The sequence below is a fragment of the Centruroides sculpturatus genome, unplaced genomic scaffold, assembly GCF_000671375.1.
Source record: "Centruroides sculpturatus isolate CEXI.00-Female unplaced genomic scaffold, Cexi_2.0 scaffold1002, whole genome shotgun sequence".
Taxonomy (NCBI): domain Eukaryota; kingdom Metazoa; phylum Arthropoda; class Arachnida; order Scorpiones; family Buthidae; genus Centruroides; species Centruroides sculpturatus.
The window spans coordinates 162,146-183,717 of record NW_019385192.1 but is presented as its reverse complement, the minus strand read 5'-3'; the positions used below and the strand labels follow the sequence as shown (position 1 = coordinate 183,717).

Sequence of the window (21,572 nt, the reverse complement as noted above, 5' to 3'; positions counted from 1 at the left end):
GATTCCCTAATTTCCATTAAGAGCTGAGATAACATCCACCCTTCATAAGGAGAAAAGACAAAAGGACAGTACCATTCATAATTTCCACTTCTTTCTCTCCTAAAAATGAATTCTTTATGAACTTAAAAATAATTTTAAAATGCTTAAAGCACTTATCTCAAACTCTAATGAAAAGACATATCCAAAGAAAAGAGCACAATGTCTTTAATTCACTTTAAAGTTAGACTTTAAATAATCCCATTGAATACCTTGTTCTTTGTATTACAAACTTCAAACAAATTATTTTAATAAAAACTAAATTTTATGTTTCATAAACTATCATCTGTAAATATTTTTAATAGCTTAATTTAAATCTTAGAGCTGAACATTCTTTCTTTATATAATAATTACAAAAGCTTAATATTTTTATTTTAAGTGTTATGACTAAAAGCATTGTTCATTTATCAGTTTCAAGATATTCTTTATTTTTGATTTAATCTATTGTAATTCTGTTTTCCTGTTCAACAAAAACTTTCTAATTTTTCATAATCAACAAAGTTGTCTGCAGATTAATTACAATCTAAAGTTTGAAACTTTGCAGTCAAAAAACAAAATTTCTTCTCTTTTTCAACACTCATCTATGAAAGGTAAGAAACATTTCTGTCTGGCTAAAAGACATCTAACAATAGCTGTCTTTGAGCCAGACATCAACTATATCAATATTTTGGAATGTATTAATAACAACTCTTTGTGTGATAAGTCTCACAATGTAAGCCTTCAACTTCTACAAAAATGGTTTTGTATTTTTTTTCTAATTGTTTTTATAAGTTTGTTGTAAATTTAAGCAGTTTTAAGGACTTTCTACATAGTTTTGCAAAAAATTTTTATTTGTGATGCTCAAAAGTAATTAAAAAGTATATCTAAGAACTGTGGAGGGCCCTGCTATCCTTAAGTACATGAACATGTTCAGTTAGTATATATTGGCAAAAAGTCCACAGTAATAAAGCAAGACACAAATCTACTTACTTAATATCAAAATGATATTTCAGCTATTTTTGGCTTCACTTCTGGCCATTTTCAGTGTTTATATAAATCAAGGATAATACAAGATAAAGAACATTTACAAAGTAAAACATTTTTTTTAAAGATATAATGTATTTAACATTATATTTTTAAAAAATGGACATTATTTCTAAATATTTTATTCAGAAATGCCTATAAATTAAATTTTATTAAGTTTTAAATACTCATTTTGAAATTCAATTAAACAACAATCTCTAAAAATACTGAAAAAAATTAGACTCAAAATTGAGTCAAATTTCTGTTAATAAAAGAAATGCTTATTTTTGTATTTGTACAAAGTGATGCAATGCTACATAAGATATTAATTCTCTAAATGAAATAATTGCAAGTAGTCATCAGAGTGAATCATTTCAAAAGGAATTTAAATTTCAAACTTGCTAGATGTATCTTCAAATTATTTCTTTTGAGGAGTGGTGAATTTCATATAGAATGTAGATTTTGCTATTCCTCAAAAGAAATAATCTAGGCAATTGATCTTGAAACAAATAAAAAAGTTACAATTTGTCACTATAATAAAGTAATAATAATAAGCATTTGCAACATTGTTGCTATTTATAATTTACTACAAATACTTATCAATAGTACTGTAATTTAAAATACTTTACAAACTTAATATATTTTACATATTGTTGTTACATGTTATAATAATTTTACAAGCTTTCAAAATTATTCTCAACACTAACATGTTTCTGTATTCTAAAGAAAATAGGAATATGATGACAAAAATGACCACCACTACTTTTTATTCTATTTTGGATTTTAATTTAAACACTACCTATGTGATTCATATAGAATTATTGTGTTTTAGATCTTGGTAACAGTTTCATAATAAAAATACAGTTGTCCCTTGATAATCCGACAGGTATGTGACCAAAGGTGTGTCAGATTACCAAAAGTGTCCGGATTACCGAAAATAATTACATATTTTGCATTGTTTTGCTAGCAGTAACTTACAATATTCTCTACTCCAACTGTTCGAACAGAACTGCTCACATAAAACACACGAAATGTGTGTCATCGTGTAAAAATTGGATGGGGAGATTCACATTGTGACATGCTTCTGTGCAAGCAGACATGTAACGGGGACGGGTATCTTGACGAGAGATGCGTCGGACTACTGAGCATGTCGGATTAAAAAACGTCAGACTATAGAGGGACAACTGTACTTTCTATTTGTTTTCATCTTTGAAATTAGTTTTAATAAAAACATTTTGTTTTATGCGATATGCTTCTTGTCTAGTCTTGTGTACAAATATACGAGCTCCTTTTTCACTAGACTTATTACACCATCAATGAAATGGAAAACAAACTTTAGAAAAATTTTTTATTTATTTGAGAATGCATTTCGGATAATTCTATCCCTTTTCAACTCGTGTTACAACTATGCAGGAAAAATTAGCATAACGGGTACAAATTAGTAACATACTAAGTAACAGTATGTAACAAATTAGTAAGTAACAGTTAGTAACAAATTAGTACAAATTTGTTTTCCATTTCATTGATGGTGTAATAAGTCTAGTGAAAAACATTTTGATTTATTAGCACTGAAATAGAAACCAAGAGAAATGTATAGTATTTTCAATATTTCTCAAACATTAAAATACACTGACATGTGTAAAATTTATTATAAATTTAAAAGTAAAATTTTTACTATTCTGATTCTATGAAGAATTCTACATATAATTAAATAAGTTTTCTAAAAATTTTTCAGCTTCTATGTAACTGATATTCCTAGTTAGACTTCAACTAATACAATTATTTTACTCTATATCTAATTACTTCTTTCTTAAATAATCTGTCAATCTGCAATAAATCACCAAATTATACTTGTTTTTAAAAATACAATACATTTTCTATTTATTGAATTATCACATTTCATATCACTAATTATTTAAATATTTTAAGCATGTGTGTGAAGCTTTAAATATTTACATAAAAATTGTTAATTTGAATTCTCTAAATTATATAAATCATCAATATACTTACCATTTGTTTTTTATCATCAGCTGAAATTATATGTACTTCTTGATTTACACTATGAACTGCCTATAAAAAAATTTTTAAATAGATTTATTTTAAGTTTAATTCTTAACACTGTTCTTACATGATATAAGTTAAGCAAGAATAAAATTAATAAATATTACATTTCTTATTATACAAAAACAAAAGTTTGAGTTCAAATGTTAAATAATAACTCTTAATATTTTCTCTCTTCCTACAGTCAGTAAATGATTTAATGATTCTTAATAAGCAAACACAGTTTTAAATCAATAAATTGTTATATTGATCAATATATAAATCAATACCTGTAGCTCCATTGTAAAGTATTGTATATTTTTTAGTTGCTATGTAAGAAATTTTGAAGTTCTTAAAGTATATTAAAAGAAATATTTTCATCATTAAATAATCCAATTTTTAACTTCTTAAACCATTTGAAATAGCTCTAGAATACAATGCATTTCCAATTACATTAATTAATTAATCTAATTTTTGTCTCAAAGATTTGGTTTATAATTTCTGTAACAAAGTTGTAATTTACTTTAAAAATTTAACAATTAAATAAATTATTAAGAATTATTTTGTTACATGTTTTAAATAATTATATTTTAAACTTGAATTTCTAATATTTCAAAATTCTGTTAACTTTAGTTCTGTTCCATCATCCAAAATTCTGTTAACTTTAGTTGCTTGAAACAACCTCAAAAAGCTTGAGTTGTTTCAAGCAGATATTTACTTTTCTGAATTTAATTATAAATTTTGTAATAGAAAATATTTTTTCTTCTATGTGTACAAAGAAAATAAGTCTCATTTCCATTATTCACTTTTAATTTCCATAGTTTCCTTTCAAATGTCTGAAAATTTTATGAACTCTTATGTGGAGAAACTTCATACTACAATAGGGACATCATGTGACTGTCATATTGCATCAGAATTGAGGTGAAGCTGAAAAGAGAGATGTCATCTTTGCACCTGCTGGACACATAGGCAAACCTTGCACATGCTGCCCGAGTAAATTCAAGAACAAAGCAATTCTCACTGATTGCTTTGTTCTTGTGTCTTGTTCATTTTTCATGCAAATTTTCTGTTAGGTGTACACAATTTTGGCTTGTTTTATTTTTACTCCCTAAATTCTGATAGACATGCTCAATCATATCAGACAGCATGAGTCACTTTGATCCCAGCATATATTGAAAATGAAGTTATGAACCACCATTTATTATTATTCTTATTGCAATTAATGGAAAATGACAAACTTTTATCAAAATTTGTTTAATCAAATTCTGAGAATAAAGACAATTCTGTAAACCACATAGAATAGGCTTCATTAATGCTCTGCCTCAAATATATAAATTTTACTCTGTTTTAGATTATTTGCTTGAATTAGGTTTTTTCATCTTTAAGCATTCTAAAAATTAAATCTAAGATACAATGAGTGTTATTTCTTGCCATTTGTTTCTTCAACATATTCTCATTACAAAACTTATAAATAGAATAATTTCATATATTTTATTTAATATTTATAAAATGCTATGTTATAATTTTCTTTTAATTAAAAATAATAATAAACTCATTTTATTTATTGTTAAAATAGTTCCACATTTTCTTATAAATCTAGTACAGTCGACCCCTGTATAAGATCATTGATTATTCCGTTTTATATGAATTCCATGTTGTACGAGTCACTTAGATTTTACAAATACGTGTACCGGGCTGTGAACGGCTCACGTATTTGTAAAATTTAAGTGACTTGTACAACATGGAATTCATATAAAACGGAATAATCAATGATCTTATACGGGGATCGACTGTATTATTATTCATTCAATATGCATTACATAATAAAAAACATCATGTAATAACAATCATTTTACTTTGCCACAACTAAACATACAAATTGTCTTAAACACTAGTACTATTTTTGGTAAAGAGCTATCACAAATATCTGAAAGAGATACAGTTATGGTTCATTATCTTTTCCATTTTTGGTCCTAAAGAATTCCCAAGGTCATGCAAATTTATACAATCAATACATAAAAATAGCAAATGGACATAGCATATTAATACATAGTTCGTCCCTGAACTAAAGAAAATCATTTGTAACAGGAAACCAGGAAATACAACTATTTTATGTTCAGAACACACTGTTCTGTTGATTCATTATTTGCCAATTATTTAATTGTCACTGAATACAGAAAAGATGACTTTCCTTGTATTTTAATCCCATAATTTTGTAATCCTAATTTAAATTACTACATCTTTAAAGTTAATGACTCAATTCAACTTCTTTGAAGTAATTTCTAATCTACATTTTATATCAAATAAATCTAGGTTTTTCATGGCTAGAGTATAAACTAAAAATATTTATTATTTTCAGAGTAGATCAATTCTACTAAGCTGAGTCTAAAATGTACATCAATAATGAAATCCTTATTACTTATAAATCAACTTAGGCCTTCTGTAATATTCTAACAAACTCTAATTTGAATCTTCTCTGATCGAATTCCACTGGGAGACATTCCAAAGTTCCACATAAACTGATCTATGTGAAGCTTTGATATGTACGTGCCACTAACAGATAATTCTAAACGCTCTACATTTAAAAATTAAACAATGTTCAATTCTGCAGACTTGTTAATGCAAAATTATGGCAGATACTATTGAAAAAAAAACATGTCATAAGAAGCATTGTTTTAAAGCTATATTTTATAATATATATTTTACACTTAATTTTTTAATATAGTATATACAGAGAAAGTAAAACTCATTTGAAAAAATATATAAAAATTTATATTCTAAATGACTTCAATAAAAATTAAAAGCATTAACAATTTGGTAATTACATTTATAGATACATTAATAATAATAATAATAATACATACTCTAATATCCAATGAACCAATAAACACTAATAATGGTTTTGTCATATATTGTGCTGCCATTCTGCGCACTCCTTCAGGCCAAGTTGCACTGGTCATCACAGTTTGTCGGTCAGGTCTTATATCCAAAAGAACTTTTTTAATCTGGGGTTCAAATCCCATATCCAACATACGATCTGCTTCATCTAACACCTAAACATATTTTAAATTGAGATCTTTTAATTTATCTTGTTTTATAACAATATATTAGCATTCAAAATCAAACAACAAACAAAAAATACTTTAATGGATTTTAATACAGTTTCTATATGAAATGTGTTATATCATATTGTAACAATACATGAAAGAAAAAAAATTTCATTGATTATTTAGTGGGATGAGAGATGAAAATTACACAATATAAAAAATATATTAAATGTAAATGTTTAATGGTAAATCATCAATAAACTATTTAATCATTCAATGATAGACAAGCTCTGCAATTATTCAACATGCTGCAAATAAGACTTAACACTGTACTAAGAAACCAGATATACTATTCTGAAAACAAGATGACCATATAGGTGACAAAGAACTCTAACCTATATCTAGCATAAGGCAAAACAATTTGGATACAATAATCATCTAATCAGCAGTAACACTTAATTTATAAAAACTAGTCAAAAATGTTAATGAAGAATATATGGATGGTTTACAAATGAGACCAGTAAGTCTATCTACCTAAAGCATAATGTCAACCAATTTATTTATATAATTTCTTCAAATACACACAGCTACCTGCTTTCTTGGAAAATTAAAAGAAATTCCTGTTAAAGCTTAGTGTTCTCAGGTTTTCCAGCCCATTCTCAAGAATAACAACTAAAGTTTTCTATCACTTCAGATAAAAAAATTACTATCACATATTGTCTCAACACTTCTCACTAACTCCCAATGCACTCCTACCAGACAGCTTCCTTTCCACTACAAAAACAAATTACCTACTCTGTAATCATCCCTAACAATCAACCCTTTAGTTTCTCCATTTACTCACAACTTCTCACACCTTTTCAAACTAAAAAGAAATATATATTCTCTAACCCAATCCTTTTTTCTTTTTAAATTTAAACTGGTTCTTTATTCCATCCCTTTATTAAGAAATTCCATCCCTTGCATTAACCACTCCAAACTACTACTTTTCTAAAAATCCATATTTTCATTTTTGAAACAAGCTTGGTCAAACCAATCTGATAGAAAGCTCCACAAAAGCAAATCAAATATTTTGTTTAAAATAAATTGTATAAATTCTTGGAATCAAGTAGTTTTTGCACATTGACATGCACAATAAATGGATTGAATAGAACATAATACTTAGGTAATGAAAGTGATGTCATTGCACATGCGTATGGAAATCTTACAGATGGACAAAAGTCCTAACATAAGCACTTCACCACTATAGTGGAGAGTGCTAAAAATGAATGAATATAGGGTTCCTACATCTTAATGTAGGAACTCTACATTCATTAGTGATATTAAGAAAACTTATCTGTAGGAACCTTAATGTGATATCTGGCATTTGTTAGATTACCTCATGAGTAGGTAAGATTTATGTGATAATGACTGCAATGCTAGAATATTATCAAGCTATCATTTCCAAATATTCCAACCATCCACTAACAAGTATTGATGATATCAGGTTTTACACTGTCGCCACATGAATATTAATTAAAAATCAATTTGATGATTAAGTTAGCAGTAAATGAAATCAATAGTAGCAAAATGGTCTAATGAATAGTCATGTTAACACCAATCAGGTTCTTCTCTGCAAGGGCATTCAAGTGACACAAACAACTTGTCATCTTGCATAAAAACCACCTTTTACTGAGAAACAGCTTTCCTACGGATGCAGCAAAATCTGAAGCAAGTAGCAATGCTGTATAGGTAGTGTCTTGCATTTTGCATTTGATTTGCATTTAGGAGCATATAACAAGCCTTCCTTGACCTCAGTCAGGCCACTAGAATCTAGTCTTCTGGAGATATTATGGATGTTTAAAAAGGTTTCCAAAATAGTTTACTGTTAAAATTAATATTTAGTCACATGCTATTTATGCTAACTTTCATCTGTCTTTGGCATCTCTCTTAATTAAAAATTGAAGTAGAAAGCAAGATTATTTCTTTTAGGCATTGTTTAAAGGTAAGTAGAAAGCAAGATTATTTCTTTTAGGCATTGTTTAAAGGTAAGTACAAAACTTCTTAAAACTGAAAAAAATGTTCAATTCATAATGAGGGGAAAAAATCTTAATTTTTATAAATCCAGCACCAATTTAATGAATTTTCAACAAACACTGACATTTTCAGGCCAACATCAGATCAAAATTATAACCAACAGTTTATACATCTTAGTTAATCTTAAGTTAATCTTACAATAAAATATAACACATTTTGACTTGTTTTTATCTACTTTCACATTTTTTTGGCAGTCAGTGAAGGTGGTACATTTAAGGGGCGATTATTGAAGTTTGATTGTATATATTCATAATTGTATTACCTGAAATCATTAATTTTTCTGTGTTATATTAGATGAATCCCAACTTAATTTACAGAATGCTTTTTCTAATAAAAGGAAAAGAAGAAAGAGTACTGTAATTTCAATTACAATAGAAATCTGATTATCTAAAGTAAGGTGAAATACTGCTACTTTAGATAACTGTAAACAAATAAAAACAGACAGCCACAGCCAGTTTGAATTAAAAGTTACAAATATAAAAGATTTATATGATGATATTGTTAGAATGATCACACACACGTTTAATTTCAAGTACTTTCAGTTAAGAATAAAATAAATAAAAAATAAACAGTCCTTTTGGCATTATCAGTCTTTTAATAACTAAAAATAGATGTTCCTACAAGTACTTTCAATATTTACAAAATGTCTTCCAGAATATTAATATGATTTTTAAAATATATTGTTGATTCATTCCATTTGGAACAAATTACAAAATTTAAAAAGAATTTAAAATCAAAACACAGCCAAATTTCAAGTAAGTTCAATTTAACCTTCTTCAGGATAGAACATAACAGAAATAAACAGAATTATGGGAAATTTAATAGCTTCTTGTAAACAATCAAGATTGTTGGTTTCACATTTCAAGTGCCAAAGGTTTACTCCATTGTTTAAAACACAAAACATACTTTTGTCATTGTTCAGGTGTAAAATATATTTTTTGACCCAATATAATCTTTTTTCTTTTAAACTTTTGTCAGATGAGGTATATTTTTTTTGGTTTGGCTGCTTTTATCCAATCTCCCTCAAATAATTGTAAAGCATTGTTTTTGAAACTGGTTTTCGAATCACAGATTTCAATTCTTGTGACATCTGTTTCAACCTTTATGTCTCTCTTGTTTACAGTTTTTCTAAGTACTAATTTCTGTCATTTTTCAAGAAATTTTTGAAAACCAGTGCATATTTTACAATTTAAACTTCCAGTTTCATTAAATTTTTCAAATTATTTTTTGCACTGTAGACTGCAAACAATTACTCTTTCCTTGCTATTTCTTGTTGCTTAATATTTTTCTCATGTTACAGTGATAATTTTGGCTTTGTGATCCAGTCTTTATTGTAACTTCTTGTCCATGGTGTTTATCCACCTTTTGTGATAATTGCTGGATTGTAATTTATACAATACTATAAGAAAATTATATTGTGATACAATTTACATAACTGCAGTAAGTTACAAGCACTATTAATTATAATTGGAAAATATTAAATTTATTTCATGTTATTCTAAACTTTTTGAACATGATTTCAAGTAGTTCATAAAAAATGGCTGGCAGTAATTTACATATTATAAATCTACTGAATAAAAATTTGTCTTCACATGAGTTCATTATTGTGTTTTGTTGGTTTGTAACTGGTGATTTTGAAGACAAATTTTTGTGTTCTTCAATATATATTTTAATGATTTCAAATATTCTAAATTTTTTTAGCATTCACTTAAGTAAAAAATTATACCTTTTAACACTTTTAGATATTATTAAAAATAAAACACAGCTAAAAGATCAGGCTAAATATACCCTTTATTCTTTCATAATTTTTATTTCACCTAGTTATCATTCAAGGGTTAGCCGTTCATGATGGAGTTAAATTATTCTAAATTTTTTTAACTGACTATACGTTTTTATATTGTCTATCATTGAAATACATTCATTGCCATAAAAATTAGCATACCAAGGAGGAGTTGTATCATTGCAAAACTTGGCATACAGATAAGTCAAGCAGATATGGAAATTATTAGAGTTATAACATGATGGGTCATTGTGTAATAACAGCAGAGGGTGTTAAACTGTCCCCCTCTTGATCTATAAAAAAAGCACCCCACCTGCAGTTAACCTGTTGCAGAGGTACACTGTATCACTAGAGATGCCTTTACATTGTAATCAAAGACCATATGAACAAATAAATGAGTTCAGAGGGAGAAGGATCATCAGGTTGAGAGAAGCTGGATTGTCATATCACTGAATAGCCTGTCACCCAGGCTGTTCTGACACTGAGGTGGTATTGGGATCAGTAGATGAGAGAGCTCATAGACAGTGCCCAGGCTCAGGAATCCCTCGGCAGACCACTAGTCAAGAAGACTACATGGTCCTCCAACACATACATACAGCCAACTGTATCACTGTCCACCATTCAAACACAGGTGGTGCCATCATTACAGGCCTCTGTCTGTCCATACCAGGGTTGTCCAACCTTTTTTCTTAATGGGCCAAATTAAAAATTTAGGTATATTCGGCACACCACAAAAGGAACTTTATATAAATATATGCTTTTAAAAAATTCATAATGTGAATATTAAATTTTAATAACAAATATATAAAGTCGGCCCCCCTATAACGCGGTAGATACGTTCCACTTTATATAAATTTCCTGTTGTAGGAATCCTTAAATACATGAGCCAATCACAGCCCAGCCCAGCATGTGTGCAGTTTACGGACTACGGCTGTTTGAAAGGTTTTCTTCCATAAAATTAATCAATTCTAGACTAATTCGACTCAACATTTCCAAAACATGTAAAATTTTTTGGGAATAATCCGTATAAACTATGCTATAAACAAAAAATTGTAGGATTACTTACTGAGTGTACACTGTTAGACGATGCCATTGTTTAAGCTTGTTTTTGTCGCGGAGCAGCGCACCAAATGGCAGGCGTGTTTTCTGATAAGTTATTTTTCTGTGAAAAATTTGTTGAACTTTGGAGACATCATTAATAGAAATAATTTTTGTGGCCGTTGAAAAAGAAATGTTTTTTTCACAAGAAATGTATAAAATTACAGTACTGTATTAGATTTACAGTACCTAATTTATATACTGTACAGACGATAGTAAACTCAACTTACCCGCCTAAACTCTCTGTAGCGTGTAAGTAATTCGGCTGTTTGTTCACTATTCCAGATTCGACAAATCCTGTCGCAACACGAGTCAGCGATGACGTTTTACCACATTTTACGAGTCTCTTTTAGTGTCTTTATACGAATACAGTCACAATTTTTTCACCGCGATATACGAATCCGCATTATATGAACCCGCGTTATAGGGGAGGTCTACTGTATAATTATAAAAAATACTGTATTATTGACAGTAAAAGAAGAAATTATATTCACACAAAATAAAAATACATTCAATGCCATTTTTGACATTGCCTTCCTTTTACAATATTGTCAATATCTACTTTTATGGTACTAGTCTTAATTCTAAGTTAGTTAAATAGGAATTACTCAACCTATTTCTTTCAGCAGTTTTGATGTACGAAAAGAATTGTTCACAACAGTATGTTATGCATGTGAGATATAATTGGTGCTAGAAAACTGTACTGTCATTCTGACATCAAAGTGTATCCAGTGTACAACATACTTTTCCAAAATAAATGAAAATGTATCTAAAAAATTTAGGGCGCAGTGAGCCACAAAAATATTAAGTGGGTTGCAGTGTGGCCTGCAGACTGGACATCCCTGGTCCATACCATTTCGTGGTGCTAGGTAAGGAACAATTGGTATCATGGCAGCCATTACATGTGCTGATATTGACAGTCACTCACCATTGCCTCTGTTTGAAGTAGTGATGGCTCCTGATGGGAATGGAATGGAGCTGGATTGTCTACAGTGATGAATCCAGATTCAGTTTGGGCACTAACAACCATGTTTGGCCATGTTTGTCTGAAAGGCCCCATAGTAAACACCTCGATCTTGCCTACACTTTGGAGTGGCACATCACCCCACAGATGGTGTGTTGTTGGTTCAAGATGATATCATACATGATAGCCAGTCACCTCTAGTAGTAATCCAAGGAACCATGACAGCTCAGCAATATGTTAGTGACATCCTGCAACTACTTGTTGCCTCTCGTGGAAGGGCTCCCAACAGCCATTTTCCAACAGGACAATGCTTAACTACACACAGCAAGGCTGTCACAGGACTGCCTCTGCCACATTGCCACACTTCCCTGACCTGCCAAGGTCCCAATTTATCACTGACTGAACATGTCTGGAATCACCTGAGACACCAAGTTGGACAGCCTAAGGGTTTGGCCAAACTAGAGGACCACTTGCAGCAACTGTGGGCCAAGATGCTGCAGGACACCATACAGCACCTGTATGCCTCTATCACAAGTATTCATGCTAGAGGTGGCCCAACATGGTACTAGAATTTTCTTTCATTCGTAGACTTTCTTGCAATAAACAATTATTTTGCTTTCATTTTGTAATCACTCACTTATATCGCTGTTACTCTCATACATGTACAATTTCTTTAGATTCCAACAACTCCTCCTTGGTGTGCTAATTTTTAGGGCAATGAGAGTATTTTAATTTTGAGATATTTTTTTACCTTTAATTCTATAATATCCTTTCACACTTTAAAGTAGAATGAAAACAACACACAAAATAAAAATTCTTTTTATTAATAAAAAAAAGTTAATTTTTATATTAATTTAAACTATACATAATTATTTTAATAATTTTAATATTCTTTTTTATTAAAATAACTTCAAAAATCATACTAATCCAATTGTGTTCCTTCACACAAACTCTTGTTATAAAGTTAAAACTGAAAAAAATTATATCACTCCAATGCAAATAAACTTATTAAAAATATCTAAATTAAAGTATTCTATTCTTTAATATATACATTTTATTCCTGTAACAATGACAAAAATATTTATTTCAGTAAAGTTCATTACAGAAACTACTTTTTAAACTAACTGCTAATGCAAAACATTAACTAAAAAAAAAATCATTAATAATTCAATTATAACTAATAAATAAAAAATTTAAATTGTAATATTATATTAATATTTTTAAAAACAATTTCATACCAAATAAGTGACACAAGTGACATCAAGAAAATTATTCATGACTAAGTCATTCAAGCGTCCTGGGGTAGCTATAACTATTTCCACACCTTTTTCAACACAATTTATTTGTTCTCTTCTGTTTCCTCCACCATATAAACACACACTGATAAAAAGATATTTAATATTAAAATTTTAAAAATAAAAATTAATTTAAAAAATATTTTTAAAACAATAATATAATATTAAAAATGAAAATTATTTAAAATCATCATAATGAGAACTATATTTATAGCAAATTATCAGTATTTTATTTATTTATACCCTCTTGAAATAACACATTAAAATCTAATAGCTGAACTTTATAAATAGTTGAAAAAGTTATTATATATAACATATAGTATACTCTCAGTTATCCATGCATGCTTACATCTCAAAAAAAATTTAGAAATCAGAATACAAATATTAGCATTAAAATTTAAAAAAATCTTTATTATTAACTCTAATTAAAATGGTATGGTGAGCACCAGAAGTACTTCCAGAATGTCAAGGATTAAATTAAATGGCCTAACAAGTATAGTATGTGCAGATGATTCTTGAATAATAAGGCTTTACTATATATATATATAGGCTTAGTGTATTTTTTTTCATTAAGTTGTAAAACTGAAAAAAAAAATTTTTGAATCATTTCCTTGATATTGCAAACTTAATGATGTTTTATGATGATATCTAGGTGGCAACCTGTTATTCTAAGTTAATAATACAAGAAATTGATAGTGAACTGCAAAGTGCTAGTTCAAGAAATTTTTCTGAATTTTCTGTTTACATTCAACTAATCATATCTAATCATCACTCTCAAAACATTTTATTCATAATATATATACAAACTATTATGTTAAATTTAATATAAAATTAAAAACTGAATAGAAGAAAAATTTATTAGCTTTCATTAAAACAGACTTGTGGATTATCAGTGTTTCTGCATAATCTGTGCCTCCATTACAAGTGATTAGACTGGATAATTAGGAGTATATTGTTCATATAAATGTGTTTGTAGCAAAATACAAAATTATCGGTATTGTTAAATGTACAAAATGTTAAAAAATACACTAACATTTTAATGTATTGATATAAACAAAATTTCTATTGATAGAGAGTGTAATTAATGTAATATACAAGAAAAAGAATTAACATGGAAATTTAAAAGTAAAAATGAAAATATGAAAAATAAAAGAACACTAACTGTGATATTATTTCAAGCTGCAAGTTAATATGTTTATATAATCTTAAGATCAATCAACAACATTAAAACTTACAAAATGTATTGAAAATAAAACTTTGTTAGTGTTTTTTTTACATTTTGTAATAATTATCATCTGAATTTTTTATTCAGCATAAATGAGAAATTTCATAACCAAGGGCCAGATTTATATGCATTTAAAATTGCAGTGCATGAAGATAAAAATGCCTGAAATATGCATTATGCATGTTAAAAGCACCAATAACACAAGGTATATATTATAATTTATAAGATGGAATGCATATGTATTTTATTTCTATCTGTGAGCAAATCTTACTAACATCTATTATAATCACATTTTTCAAGTGAGAAGGGATAAACATAAACACATGACAACCAGCAAACAAGGGCTTTGAAAATTATGTCATAACAATGTGTTTTGTGATATTATTTGATCACAGTGAATATATAGACATCTCTGAACCCAAAGTTGACACAAGTTCACACAAACTCTTGTTATAAAGTTAAAAAGTTTAATCAGGTTATTTTACTGCTACTATTAACAATTAAATACTGAGTAATTTGACACTAGAAATAGATGTTATGTGCCATCTGTTATTAAATTTAATGATTATTATTAAATTTAATATCTTTAAAATACTAATGTGCTAAATTACTCAGCAGTAAAAATAGCCCAATTTACTCCAGCAACTGTTTGGCTTTAACATATTAGAATAATGTTTCATGTAGGATGTATGCAATAAAGTCAATTATAAATAAAATTATGCATTCAATAAAATTCTGTAGTTATTGCATTTAATTGTAAAAATCAACTGACAATCCTTTCCATTAAATCTTTCTTATTAATTATTCAGGCAAATGCATTTTGGGTGATCATTCTTCTACAGTGCCATAAATTCTATTATAAAAAACTAAAAGCAATAAAATTATAAAACATCTTTTATTTAATAAAATTCATTTGCTGAATAATTCATAAAAAATTTTATTTGAAAGGTTTGTCAGTTCTTTCATTCATCTAGATTCAAACACTGGGGAGAATAGAAGAAAGATTACTGCTGAATATATTTTTTATACAAAGCAGTTTACACTTATGTTTAAATGCAATAACTTTGAATCTAGTCCTCTATATAATTAATATAAAATTTTAAAACTTTCTACATATATAATCAATCAATGTTGAATTTATTTCTATGTACTGCATACAACTGTTTACAAGATATTTGAGAATGACTGGGTTAACCTAGTTTCCCTCCAGTTATGTTACTGGTTTAAAGTACAGTAGAGCGTCGATTTTCCGAAAGTCAATCATCCGAAAGAATTCCAGTCGGCAAATTTAAATTTTTGCCAGTGCTGTGGCGCTTCAATCTTTGTATTCGGAAAATCGACACTCTACTGTAGTTATATTTTTGTTAACATATCAATACAAATAATAAGAAATGAATAAATGCTGTTAAGTTATTAACTAACTAGCTGAATGTGCTGATGTTGCTCGGGCTTTTGAGGAGATGGGGGATTGAAATTAAGTTTAGGAGAGAGTGATAAAAGCAATCTTAGTAATTAAAATATACATTTATTAACCTCAGTATTAACAATAATGAAACTGCAAAACAAAAAAATTCCTAAGGATAAGGTTAATATGTTTGTCCCATAGACTTAACATTTTATCTTTGTAACTTTGCCATACCTGAACCATTGCCCGTTTCTCAAATCTCTCAGCAGCAGCATCTACAGGATAAGAGCTTTAATTTGATACTTAAACCATGCTTTTAGCCCCAGCCATCTACTCTAAGTTAGACATACTGAAATACTCTTTCAATTATTATATAGACTAACAGGAACCTATCTAAATTGATAGCATATTTTATTGCATTAAAACACAATGAGCTCATTTAAAATTTGGCATTCTATACAAAAATCATCAGCACAGCAAGTGTTTTCCAAGCCATTTGCAGGTGATTTGTATCTATCTGTACTTTGGTACCACAAGGCTGTCTCACCAATCCTCTCTAAATGACTTGTTTCAATTTTGCATCTGGGTCACAAGGTATCACTGGTGAGGTTTCAGATAATGGTGAGGGTAGTGTCAGCTGCCTCAGCAATCTCATTGGCTGTTATAAACCTTTCAACCTATCAACAGTTGTATGTTCAGGTTTATTCTTTTAGTTGGTAATTTGTCGAGAAAGCCATCAATTGGCATTAAGTAATGAACTGAACAGTTAAAATCACATTTTGTTCTCATCATTAAGTAATAGTAAAATAAGAAAGGTTGGTGTTAAAAGATGGAAACACTGTAGTCAATATTGACAAAATTAATTTATTGAAAAAATAATGGAAAATGTCTTTTAATTTATGCATAATTAGCAAACAAAGCTCAGGGATTTACAGTAGTGGTGAGCAACAGATTGTTCAAATGGTTAATAAAAAGTAAATTGCCATATGGTGTGCAAGTGCCTGATATGTTTGTCACTTGCCTTCACATAGAATTAAAATTCTATCTTTGCCACTCCACCACACCTGAACTCAAGAGTCTAGCTCTCTGGTAAACATTAGTTTTAAATTATGCCGCTTCAGCAAACAGTGCCAATCGCAGCAACTTAATTTGTCAGTTTTGGGCCATAGTTACAAGCCTTATCATTTGTTTAGAGTTCAACAATGTTGACAGTACATGTTAAATGAAATGGAATGAAGTGAGTGTGATTTAAAATATACCAATACAATACTTGTGTTTTCAATTCATGATTATAAATTATAAATGCTTTGTTTGAAATTATTAGTTAAAAGTGAAAATAAAATAAATTTATGAATAGACACCTTGCTTAAAAATGAATTAATCTATAAAAAATTAATATTGTAAAATTATGAGATGGAATTATGAATAAAATAAAACAGACTTAAAATTTATGATCTATGACAGTTATATGTAGAACTATTAGGCTTAATGTTCATTTCTGAACCACTCATTATAATGTACTTAACGGTATTTTCCACTTCATATTTGTTTCCATTCCTTAAAATCACTAAATGAATTAAATGTCTAATTATAATTAGATATAGTAATATCACATAGCTCTCTACAGTGTAACAATACTTCTTTTTTATGAAATTCACCTAAACACAAACTATATTTAAATAATTTATAACTTCATTATTCCTATTATAGTCCTTTTTATGCTTCTCTTATGTCTCATATGTCTGCTTAAACTTTGCTTATATTTGTACTTTAAATTGCATATACTGCTTTCCATTTTCAACAAAGACAACAAAACGCTGAAACAGACAAATCCAGTTGCTGTGATTGGTGCTGTTTGCTGTAGTGGCACAATTTAGAACTAATGTTTACTGAAGAGATAAACTCTTGTCACCTGAAGCATTGCACCTTTCTTAAATCTTTCTTCAGCAGCATCATTTACAGTGTAAGCATGTTCATTTGATATCTGAACTGTATTGTTAGTTCAAACTAAGTTCAAAATCTAAAACCCTCTTTCAATTAATATGTAAATATGAAATTGGTTTTACTCCACAGGCTAGGTTTTAGTGCTGGCGAATGATTCATTCTTTTTCCCACTGGTGGAAAGTTTGAATTTGTTTTAGGTAGGAGAATAGCATGCAATAAAGATCATGATTGTCTTGCTGCTATTATTTGTGTCATTGTTTCTTAATTGTGTTTTTAGTCATATTTGCTGTTTTATAATATTAAAAACACTTACTCTGTAGGAAGCAGTCATTTCTAAATAGCAAATTAATCCTCACTGAACTCACTCTTTGTTAGTAATTCTTTTATGCTTTTGTTGAAATTTGAAAGTATGAGTTATTCTATTTAGATTTTTGTCTTATGATGATTTTTCTCCTTTGCTTAGAACAATTTATTTATTCCTTTATGTTATGACACACACTTTGGGTGCAAATACCGAACAATTACTAAGCATATTTGTTCCAGAGACTTAACATCGTATCTTTGCTACTCTGCCAAACCTGAACCATTGCACTTTCTCAAATCTCTCTTCAGTAGCACCATCTACAGGATAAGAACTTTAATTTGATACCTGAATTTATTTTTAGCCCAGAAACTTATTCAAACTAAAAGTTGCAAAACTAAAACCCTCTTTCAATTAATATACAGATTATAAATTTAGCATCAAAGTTGATAGTAATGTTTTGTTCCCAACTGATATCAAACTCTAACTAGTTGGTTTCAATGTAATTAAAATATAACTAGAATTTATCTGTGATCAATTGCTGTTTTAGTTTGTTTTGACACTATGTTGTACTGATGTAACATTTCAACATTTAAGGTCCAAACTCCTATACATGTCATTGTTAGCAATTCAGCATTATATTTTGCTGTTTTACTCACATTGTTGGCTGAACTGAAAAGAATCTTTTCTGCACATGTTCCATATAGGAAGTTTGACTAATTTACTCACAAAAACTTACCTCCTTCATATTTAATTAAAACATTGTACTTAGTTTTTTGAAAGATTTAAATTTAATACAGTATAACCTCTGAATAGCAGACACCATTGGGATTGAAAAGTTTGTCTGATATTTAGAGGTGCCCACTAGTGAAAGGTACAGTACATGTTGGTGGCCATACTGTGTTTTAACATGGTCATCACATAGTGAAGAATATGATGGATTACAAAAATACCAAATTTGTATTAGGAACATGTAATAGCAAAAAGTATATGTAGCATATATAATTAGAAAATATATAAAATATATTATCTCTGTGTAAAAATCAAATTTTTAATTAAATTCTAAACACAGATTGAACAGGATTTCTGTTGTTAATTAAATTGAATCAAACTTTAATGTAATTAACTTCTACTTTAATAAACTTTAAAATTTTTTAAACTGAATTATAAAATTTATTAAAATACAAAATTTTAAGAATTTGATTCAAATCTTTTAGAATATCATTACTTCATTATCACAACAGAAAAACTTACCATTTAATTCCTTTATATTCATATTTTTTACATTCTCTTTCAATCTGCTGTGCTAATTCTCTTGTGGGTGCAAAAACAAGACAAGAAGGGCCACCTCTTTTATCTCTTGGTCTATAATATTTTATAAATATATTAGTTTTCTTAATATTTATTCTGATGTTATAATAATATAATTAACTCATTTTAATATATATTTTAAAATAAAATACTTATGTTTTAATAATTAGAATTGAAATTAAACATTAACTTTTTCAAAGTTAAATTTAGTTTGAAATATATTAAATTAAAATGAAATTTTTTTTAACTATTATTCAATTAAATACGGGTATCCCTTATTGTATACAATCTCATTTTATGCATTTCTGTTATAATACAATTTCAAAAACTCAAAATAGACACTGAATTAAATCATTGTATCTGTACCTACAAAATCACTGTGCATATGTATCTTAGATTCAATCACTATACAAGCAACTACTGTTGCAAGTGTTCAGCTTCCATACAGAATCCAAAGCATCAAAAACAATATTTTGTCTTCCTGAATGTTTAAATTTACAGCCATTTTTTCAACATTGACCTAGAACCTTCAAAGTGAGGGGGGAAATCCATTCTTTATTTTCTGTATTTGATTCTTAATTAAAAATGGTCTTATGATGATATCAAATCCAAAAATCACATTATTTAAACTCAGTATATTGTCCACAACATGACTTCAAAAGTCTCCACAAATTGATATTGTGAGACTTTAAAAAAACATGCATTTCACCTCTATAAGTATATAATTAAAAAGCAAATAAAAAATAAATATATATAGATATAATTAATATGTAAGAAATTCCTGAAATAAAAAATTCCATAAATCTATAATTCTAATAAATTATTACATGTTACTTGAGTTTTCCATTTACCCGAGTTTCATTTTCAAAATGTGATACTTACAGTATTAGTTTTTAATTATTCACATTTACATAAAAATATAATTCAAATTATTTTAAACACTAATTTAAATATGAATTTCACAGAGAATAGCAAAACGTTCAAATTATTGTATAATTTAATAATACAACAATTTTCTAGTTGCATTTTCAAAAATAAAACTTAAAACTAATCCTTCAATTCCTACTTCTCTAAGCTATTTCTAAATCATTTTCAAGTAAACATCAGAGAGTAAGAGCAGAAAATACTGTTACAATCTATCATAAAATGACAACTACTAGAAGAAAATTACTGCTGCTTCATAAATTTCATAAATGACATTTGAAATAGTACATTATTTAACTTTGTTTGAATAATAACAAATAACTACACACCGGAGTTTACTAAACAACACGTACCTCAGAAACCTTTAGCCGATGCAAACTAAAATTTAACAATACAAATGTTTTAAGACCCCTCAGGGTCCTTCAGGTAAAGAATAGTTTAAAGATTTCTGAGGTACATGTTGTTTTGTTCGAATATCCTATGTGTCTACTAAGTTATTTACATATTAATTATATCTATATGTACAGGTAACCCCCGTATAACACGGTAGTTACGTTCCAAAAAATTGCCGTGTTATGCGAATCGGTGTTATACGAAACAAAGAACTAATACGAAAAGGAGGGTTAGGTTCCAAAAATTAAAAATCATGCTAGTATATTTTAATAATTAAGATAAATATCTTCATTAAAATTTTTAAGTGATACATATTAATATAAATTAAACAATGTTTTCTTCGTCATCACTAAAAACACTATTAATTAACCGAGAGCGTTTTTTTTTTGGCAAGTTATCCTTATCCTCTGAGCATTTTTCTGCATTATCTTCAGATCCATGCTTTACCTTTTGCAAAATGTATGTAATTTTAGATTGCTTGCTTCTAGTTAAAAGGTCTTTATAAATTTCCTTATATGGTGCTAAGCACTTATGAAGAATAAAGCAAGTATGGAATAAGGGAAAAACATTCGGCAACATCAGAAGCAGAAGCGTCGCGATCTGGCAACATTGAAACAAGTTTCGAGAAGGACCACGTGTATCGACAGAAGGCGAGAAGAGAAAATTTACATACTTAAGTACTAATAGTTCACGAAAATAATAATTTTCGTGAACTATTATTACTTAAGTAT

General features: G+C 28.3%; 1 protein-coding gene across 1 annotated transcript in view; it reads right to left on the bottom strand.

Moving 5' to 3' along the window:
• Window positions 1–21,572, bottom strand: part of LOC111635967 (probable ATP-dependent RNA helicase DDX43) — a 100,156-nt gene that overhangs the window by 37,351 nt on the left and 41,233 nt on the right. The window contains exons 8-11 of the mRNA XM_023381117.1: window positions 19,468–19,640; window positions 13,282–13,423; window positions 5,943–6,131; window positions 3,049–3,108 (exon numbers count right to left, since the gene is read on the bottom strand). Of these exons, the coding sequence (XP_023236885.1) occupies window positions 3,049–3,108; window positions 5,943–6,131; window positions 13,282–13,423; window positions 19,468–19,640 (564 nt within the window). The remainder of the gene's footprint in view (window positions 1–3,048; window positions 3,109–5,942; window positions 6,132–13,281; window positions 13,424–19,467; window positions 19,641–21,572) is intronic.